We start from the raw sequence: 8735 nt of genomic DNA on the forward strand, positions 1-8735 counted from the left end.
CACTTAGTGGGTTGTGTAATATTTCTGTTGTACCTAGTCCAGTAGCCAAGTTTCTAAATCCCAAGTTCGCAGCTGCACGAAATGTGTAGTCACATTATTATGCCTCTCAGACACCTTGTTTGAAATTTGCTTTGGATGTTGCTGAAGCCAACCTGAAGTTTTTTTGCTATTGCTTTTGTTTTGTGTAAAAACTTGAAGATGAGAATATGTATGTGTGCTCTTGGATATACAGCTCGCTTGGGGAATAACCAAGGAGATGCCTTAATCACCTGTTTTTATGGACTATATTTGGTCGAGGAGTGTAGTACACATGGTCAGTTTTCTTGTGGTGCTAAATCAGCTGAGAAAAACAATTGGTTTGTGCTCTGAAATTTCCTTTATAACTATGCCTTTCTCTTTGGTAGGAATATATTTTTATGCTTGCACTAGGTGTCTATTTACAATGATAAATCCCTGAGAAATTCAAGTGTAATAAATACTTTTCATCGGTATTTTGTATTAGTGATTTTTTTTTAGCTGTAGTTTGAGGTGAAAGAGAAGAGCAGTGGTGTTGTGCTGTTTTCCTTCATGCTGCCATCAGATTGATGATTTGAACCTGATCTCTCTGCTCTTTCTATTTACTGTACACGGCTGACAGAGGGTGGCACCAGTGTAGCTGTTTACCTTCATCTGCCACGTCATCCTTAGGAAGAAGGCACTAGTCTCCCCAGGGGCTGCCCTGAGTTTGTCATGTTGATCCAAGGAAAGGAGATAGCAGGGGCAGGCGTGGAGGAGTGGGTTTGGAGGGAGTGCAGGAGGACTGTCATGTTATAGATGATTTCACCAAAGTGGAGGTGGAAGTTGGTGCCAGAGCCACAATAGGAACATAAGGATTTCTGACACGTGCTTGGGATATTACTCCAGCTCCAAAGGATCTGGAATCACCTCATCTGCTTTTCTTTAAGTAGGTAATCAGACAAAATTATTGTCTCGTCTTGTTTCCAAACATAACAAGACTGCCTTTGAAAGCCATACACAAATACCTGACCAAAGCCCTCTTGAGCATTTTACTCAGGGATGTCCAGTTCTGGGCCCTTCACTCCAAGAAAGACATTGAGGTCCTGGAGCATGTCCAGAGAAGGGCAGCAGAGCTAGTGAAGGGTTTAGAAAGTAAGTCCTATAAGGAGCAGCTGAGAGAGCTGGTGGGGCCTTTAACGTGGAGAAAAGGAGCTCTGGGGAGACCTTGTCACTCTGTACAATTACCTGAAAGGAGGTTGTACCAGGGTGGGGATCGACCTCTTCTTCCAAGCCACTAGCGACAGGATAAGAGGAAATGGCCTCAAGCTGCACCAAGGGAGGTTCAGGTTGGACATCAGGAAGAATTTCACCACTGAAGTGGATGTCAGGCATTGGAACAGGCTGCCCAGGGAAGTGGTGGAGTCATGATCCATGAAAGTGTTCAAGAAATGACTGTATGTGGCACTTAGCACTGTGGTTTAGTTGGCATGATGGTGTTTGGCCAAAGGTTGGACTCGATGATCTTGGAGGTCTTTTCCAGCCTTAATGACTCTATGACTCTATGTCTGTGCTTTCCGTGCTTGGACAGTGTGCTGTACTGTCAGACTGCTCACTGGAGAGGGAATAGATCCATCACCAGCAAGATGCTATTCCTTGTGTGTTTCTGTTGCAATGCAAAGATAAAGAGTGTTGATGCTGTTGCCTGATGTTAACCTTGCACACCTGGCTGAACTGAAGGGATCCTGTGCCTGTCTGTTTTGCAATTCCAGAAATACGGCTACACGCACCTTTCTGCCGGTGACCTCCTCCGGGATGAGCGGAAAAGGCCGGGCTCACAGTATGGAGAACTCATCGAGAACTACATTAAGGAGGGGGAAATTGTACCAGTTGAAATAACGATCAGCTTGCTGAAGAGGGTAAGGAAAGGGCTATTTCCTTGCAGGGTCACTCCTGCAGACTAAGCAATGAAGCAGTGGCTGTGCTCTGGCAGAGCTGCCTTTCCTCCAGTGTGAGTACTGTGAGCTGGCAAACACGTTGGTGCTTCTCTCAGCAACCTTTTGTGTTTCTTTCTGACTGCTGGAGAGGTGATGGCCTCTGATACCTGGGAATCTGGGAAAAGGGATTATTTTTATTTTATTTTTTAGTAGCTCTAGGGAAATCATTGAAACTATTTTTTTTTATTTCCCTGCACTAGCTGTTGATCTTCTTGGTCTGCTCAATCATATTTGATTGGAGGGTAGAGGCCTTAAAGGCATTAAGATTTGTAAGTTTTATCAAAATAGATAGTCAAGTGAAGAAGAAGAGCATCTACTGATGTTCTCGTGGAAGGATCAGCTCCAGCCTTTATCCTTACTAGATGTCCATGAAAACAGTAGGAGTACCTCCTTTAAGGCAGAAAAGGCTTCTGTTCTTCATAGCACTAAATTTATCTGGAGCTTTTCTGTTAGAATTAACTCTAGATCAGGGATGTTTTTATGTCTTACTGTGTAACAACACTTTCCAGTACCTTGTGGAAAGTCAGCTTAAAGCTGGGATTGTGTTAGGAGATTTTGAGCTTTATGAAATAATTAATTCAGTTGGAACAATAGCTATATTGGTGCATCAGTGAACTAATTAGCATGTATTGAAGGTGAAACAAAAATACATTTTGTAAATCTGCAATGATGCCAAGATAAATGCTTCTCAACTTACCCTGTCAACATTTGGGGGTAAATTAATAAGTAGATAAATCAGTGGGGGTGTGTGTGTGAGACTGTGAATTGAATTATCTTTTATCAGGCTATGGATCAAACAATGGCTGCCAATTCCCAGAAGAACAAGTTTTTGATTGATGGATTTCCCAGGAATGAAGATAATCTTCAAGGCTGGAATAAGACTATGGATGGAAAGGCGGATGTTTCCTTTGTTCTGTTTTTTGATTGTGACAATGAGGTAAAGAAGTGGGTCATTCTGTGACTTCCTTTCTTACAATATTGTGAGAATCAATCAAGAAGAAAATAAAACTCTGTCAGGTAGAATGGGCTAGTTTAAGAGTAGAAGGAAAACTTGGCCTGTGATTTGGAAGGATTTTTTGGCAACTTGTTTTTGCAGATGAAAAGCTGCATGTTTATTGAAATAGGCAGCTGATGACACTGGGTATAATCGTATGTGAATAAATTATTTTGAAGAAGTACTTCAGGTAATTGCAGTATTAAAGAAAACTTATCAAAACTTTTAAATACATTTTACAAAATAATTTGTTTACTTTTCAGAAAATGTTGCTCTGTTTACTCTTAATAGTTTGTTGTTTAGTCCAAAATGAACTTGATGCAATGTCTGCTTTAATTCTGAAGTGCAGCAGCAATCTTTATTTTCGCAGTAACTAGCTGTGCTGTAGGATAGCAGTAATCAATGTTCTATTCAGCAAGTCATTAGATTACAAGGGCATTTTGACAGTGATGCATTATATTCATTTAACAAGTGCCATGATATGCTGTCTTTTTAATATGTCAGTGCCCTTGAGGCATAACATAAAAACTGATATGAGAATCCCAGCACCTTAAGCTGACTTTTTCTTCTTTTATCCTTTTCCCCAACTTCCTAAGGTTTTGTTGCCTTTTTTTTTTTTTACTTATTTGCAATTAATTTTTAGTCTGAACACATAAGGGATTATTTTTTTTCTATTCAAAGTCTTAAGATTTTTTTTTTTTAAGAACTCCTTGGTAAGGAGTTAATTTTGGGATTCTGATTTTTTTTGCAAGATCTAAAAATAGCCAATGCCTACATAATCTTCTTGGTTTGTTTGGTTTTTTGTTTTTTTTTACTATGATTGTACTCTGTAAGAAAAAATAATTTTTAACCGTTGTCCTCTAGCATGAGTAGGATAAATGTGCTCATGAGGTGTCCATGTGTCAGCTTTGCTTATTTAAATTTAGGTTTAAAAACTTAGTCCATTGGGCAGCTTTTAACTGTGGTTAGTTCTTTCTTCACTTTTTTACTTATATTTTTAAGTCTTTGTTATAGTGATGTCAAGTAAGAACATTTTACCTGACAATAACTTAATTTTTTCAGTTTGCCTTACAAAAGAACATACAGTGACTTTCAGGCAAGCATGGCTTAGTAGTTTTATCTGACAGGCTGCTTTTCAGAAAGCCTGAACACACCCTTGAAAATCAGGTAATTTTCTTCTTTAAAAGTCCTAGGTTAGAGACCCAGTCAAACCACAGAGCTTGATGTTACTTTTACTTCCTCTGACCCTGATCCCATTTTAATAAACTGACAAAGTATAAAGCTGACATTCTTTTTCTCCAGAACAATCTAACTTTCCCTGGGAGTTCTGATAACCTCCACCAGATCTGGACAGTGTTTTGTTTCTCAGGCCTATTTAGATTTTCAGGGCTTTTGTTTTGTTCCTGCTTTCAAAGGTGGCACTTTGTGTTCTTGGTTTTAATCATCCTTTTGATTTTTTTTTTTTTGTAGATCTGTATTAGCCGCTGTCTTGAAAGAGGCAAGAGCAGTGGTAGGAGTGATGATAATCGGGAGAGTCTGGAAAAGAGGTAGTGTCTTCAAAACTTTTCAGTTCCCTTCCGTTTATATTTTACTATGTAATGTGTATTTTTGTTCTTTTTTTTTCTTCCCTGTGCTTTCTCCTAGAATTCATACATACCTGCAATCTACCAAGCCTATCATAGATTTGTATGAGAGAATGGGAAAAGTCAGAAAAGTGGATGCCTCTAAATCTGTTGATGAAGTAAGTGTATAAGCCAAAAAACTATGGGGATGCCAGTGGCAGGGTACGTATTTTTGGCACTCTTCTGAGATGTGTCTATGTGTGATTAGGGTGCTAATTAAGCACTGATGTGTATTACTGAGGGAGGTTGTGGAACTCTCGTTTTGACTCTTGAAGAACCGAATGAGTTGTGAATAACTTCAGGAAATTGATTAGTTCTGCTTGAACATGAGCTCAACTAAACATATTTTCAGTGTTTCTGTGTTTAAGTGCCTTGCCTTTTTCATTTTCATGAGCTCTTGCTCTTCTGAAGTTGTGTTGCTCTTCTGTCTGCTTCCCAGAATTGATGCCAATTTCACTGTTAAAGAATTACTGTCTGTGAATGTTCTAAAAAACTCTATACATTTTTTTAAATGCTCTCAAATACTACTCATGTTGGTTTGACTTGAAGTAAATGCTCATAAAATTAATATTCTTCTTTATCTTTTTAGGTGTTTGAAAAAGTTGTACAAATTTTCGACAAAGAAGGCTAATTCCCCTGCTTGAAACTTCACTAAAACTTGTGCTTGAATCTTGCTTGAATAGCTGCTACTGCAGTCCACTCTTTGTAATTATTTTAAAAGGTTTTTTTAAAATTTTTTTCACATATCTAATGATGATTGTAAAAGCAGTTAATTAGAAATGGATCTGTTTTTTAAATAGGAAATCATTTCTTGTGGCTGTAGTATACAAAATTTCAGGGTTCTCCGTTAGTACAAGTTACTCTCATGGCAGAATCGCAGTTAATATATCTCTTCGAAGAAACTATTTATTCTGTCACAGTTCTGTGCCTGTCATGAACAGCCCTTTTTATTCATTACTGCCATACACCTATTTATTTTTTTTTTTAAGGATTAACTGAACAGCAGCACTAAGCACTGAAGGACCCATGTGCCCTTGTTTGTTTTTTGAATGCTTGGACCAAATTTAGAAAGTTTTTGTTTTTTGTTTTTTGTTTTTTTTTTCCAAAGTGTAATTTTGTCAAAAAGTCACTGATATCCCCAAACACGAATTCTGGAAGTCAAGCTACAGTTAGTATGAGAATCTGTTTTAGCAGTTCTCAAAGAACTATTAAATGTGCTTTTCAGGAATAGACATACAAAGTACTTTATGCAAAGTGGTGCTTTCTTACGACTCTGGATGTAAACTGTAAGTTCTTGAGGACCTGGGTGACCTGGCCCTGGGATTTACCTTGTTTTCACTTGCAAAAGATTAAGAAAGTCAATTTAATATTTCAATGCTCATTTATTTTAAATTATAGTTATATTCTTAATTACAGCATGGTGTTCACAAGATGGCAAAGCTCTTAAATAGCGTAGTAAAAGCAAAATCTTCTAACAGTTCTGTCTTAGGTAACAAGTGGAAGGGTTTTTTCTTTATTATTGTTGAAATACTGTGTTACCAAATGCTTTAAGGTTTGTTACCTGGGGAAATATTTTTTATGGTTAAACTAGTGAATTTGTTTCCCTAAAAATGTATAATTTTAATAGCTGTTTGTTTGAGAAGTTTGTAAATTATTGCACTTTTGTTACGATGTGGTCAGCTGAGGGGAAGATACCTGCAGAAAATGTTTCATTCCTTTACATGGATTGAGTCCTGCTTCACCATGTTCTCTTGGAGTAGCCAAGTAAAGTCAGCAGCAATAGCTGGGACAAGCAGAGAACTAATTGAAACAAACTGGTTTAAATGTTTGCACAGATGTGGTGCAATTTTGTCTTTTGTTTAACCTTTTCTCTCCCCTAGATAGCATGCATGGGTCTGTGGGGGCCTACCCATGCATTCCTTGCGTGCCCTGAGCTTCCACTGAAGGCTTGAAGGATGAGAGTTTTAACTAATTTTAGTGATAGGGCAATTCTTCCTACATTAACTGACGCTATAATTGGTTTGTGATACGCTAATTACACGGAATTGCAATTTGGAAATCTTGACGTTCAGCTTTTCTTTAGTGATGACTTTCTCCATTTAGGAAAAGGTTTAAATTACGCCTGGCTTCTAATTAGAATCAGATGTGTTGGTCCTCATCCTGCAGCCAGATCTGTGCAGGCAGGTTTGTGTTTGCAGGAATTCTCATCTCTCTGAGGCTGTTAAGACTGCTGGTCTGGGAAAGAGATGGGTACAGAAACAAAGGGTAAACTACAGTAGCTCTTCCAGTCTGGTAGGAGTTCAGACAATGGACTGGGCACAAGTAGCTGTTTACTACTGCAGAATATTTGGACCATGACTACTTTTGTGAGTGTGGAAGGCCGATGCTTTCGAGTTTCCCCTTAAAAAAAAAAAAAAAAAAAAAAAAAAGAAGAAAACATGGAATTTAGTTCTTACTGTATAAATATACTGACATAGGATAGGATCCAGCAAAACTGCATGTTTTGATATGAAGGTTAGAATCAGGGTTTTTCAAAAAATATTTCAAACAGGATTCTTTAATGCAGTTAGATTTAATTATCTTTTGTTTCTAAGTTATTGGTTTTTACAAATTCTGTTCAGAATAGAGTATCCATTTTCTCTCATCCTACACTTTTCTGTGTATTTAAGTGCTGAAACAAAAATAACCTTTGGAGCAAGTTTTAGAAAAATAAAGCCCAATGTTTTGGCAGTATTGAATTTGGAGTGGATTGTAATGTGTCTGTGCAAGGACTAGATTTTTTGTCATTTTATTTATTAAAGATGCCATTAAATGTGTTGCCACTTCTTCCAAGTTGGACTTATGATTGAAATAAAGATTAAAGGCAATATGCCAATGTGTTGTGTCCATTTAGCAGCAAAACTGTATGAAGAATTTGAGGAGATCCAATAAACTCTCTTCTGTGGCTTAATAAGTGCTTGGATACCTGTCCCAAGGGATATTTTGCATATATATCTGTCTATATAAAGTGAGTATTTATTAGCATTACATACTTCACGTGGCTGCATACACACAGGTATGTATATAAAAGTTATAAAAGTTCAGTTTTCACCATCAAAACTGAAGACCCTGTTAGGCACAGGATAAGACCAGGGAATTGCCTGGGGAATTGGTACCTTTTCTTGGTTATATGGATTTATCAAATGACTCTATTTGTATAGTTGTGCAGTGGTAATTCATTTGGCACATCTGTGAAAGAAAAGGGGCTAGAAGTGGTCTAGGAAACACAAACCTGTTGTGCAGCTGCTGTTGGAGACACTTTTTGTCTTGATTTCTCGTGCTTCCTTGCCCAGTCACCAGCTGATCTGAATGCCATTCTGCTGCTTTGCATCACATGCCTGTGTGCTGTACTCCGGCCTGTGTTCTTAAAGGAGATTGGCACAGCATAATATTCTTTATAAAAGAAACTGAGAGAGTGCCAGGCTTGTTTTAGAGTAACCCACTTTGTGTAAAGTTTTGTCACAAAATGGGTTGTTTTGTCATGCGTAGGTTCCCAGTAAACAACATGTTGAACTTGGAATCATAGAATAATTTATGTTGGAAAAGACTTCTAAGATCATGGAATCCAACCCTTCCAACTTGGAACCTTACTCTGGGAAGACTTGCAGAGCTGGCCCGAAAGGGGTGGGTAAAGCAGGGGATTTTCCAACAGTGGTAGGTATCTTTCTGCTGGTAAAACCTCACAGACCAAACTCGTGCTGAATGAAACCTCACCCCGAGGTCGTAGCATGTCCTCAGGGACTGACTGACAGGGAGGGCCAAAGCTGCCCATCAAATTAGCACCTTCTGAACAGACATTTTCTGTTCAAGTGTCCCACTGTGGGAGGGGGGGTGGCAGAGAAGACCATAAGCATGCAGTTGAGGATTGCCTCAGTATAAGATACTCCCCACTAGCAACATTTATCCTTAATAAGAAGAGCTGGCTCATATGAGGGTATTCCAAGGTCTTGTGGAAAATTCTGTGTCTTACAACAGTGGGGACATCTATGTGCTGCTGCCCAGGCTGAACTGGGGAGAAGGGGAGAGTTAAATGGAAAAAAACCCTCAGTTCAGACCGGAGCTGCCAACTGTCGTTACCGGTTGGCAGTT

At 38.6% G+C, this 8735-nt stretch overlaps 1 protein-coding gene across 1 annotated transcript in view; it reads left to right on the plus strand.

The window, feature by feature from the left end:
* The window catches only part of CMPK1 (cytidine/uridine monophosphate kinase 1), a 14695-nt gene extending 7138 nt beyond the window's left edge, over positions 1-7557 (plus strand). The window contains exons 2-6 of the mRNA XM_027893822.1: positions 1767-1913; positions 2776-2928; positions 4456-4532; positions 4630-4726; positions 5197-7557. Of these exons, the coding sequence (XP_027749623.1) occupies positions 1767-1913; positions 2776-2928; positions 4456-4532; positions 4630-4726; positions 5197-5238 (516 nt within the window). The 3' untranslated portion in view covers positions 5239-7557. The remainder of the gene's footprint in view (positions 1-1766; positions 1914-2775; positions 2929-4455; positions 4533-4629; positions 4727-5196) is intronic.
* Positions 7558-8735: the final 1178 nt, after the last annotated feature.

The sequence above is a fragment of the Empidonax traillii genome, unplaced genomic scaffold (assembly GCF_003031625.1).
Source record: "Empidonax traillii isolate 1590-97213 ecotype Southwest subspecies unplaced genomic scaffold, ASM303162v1 scaffold15:size5535645, whole genome shotgun sequence".
Taxonomy (NCBI): Eukaryota; Metazoa; Chordata; class Aves; order Passeriformes; family Tyrannidae; genus Empidonax; species Empidonax traillii.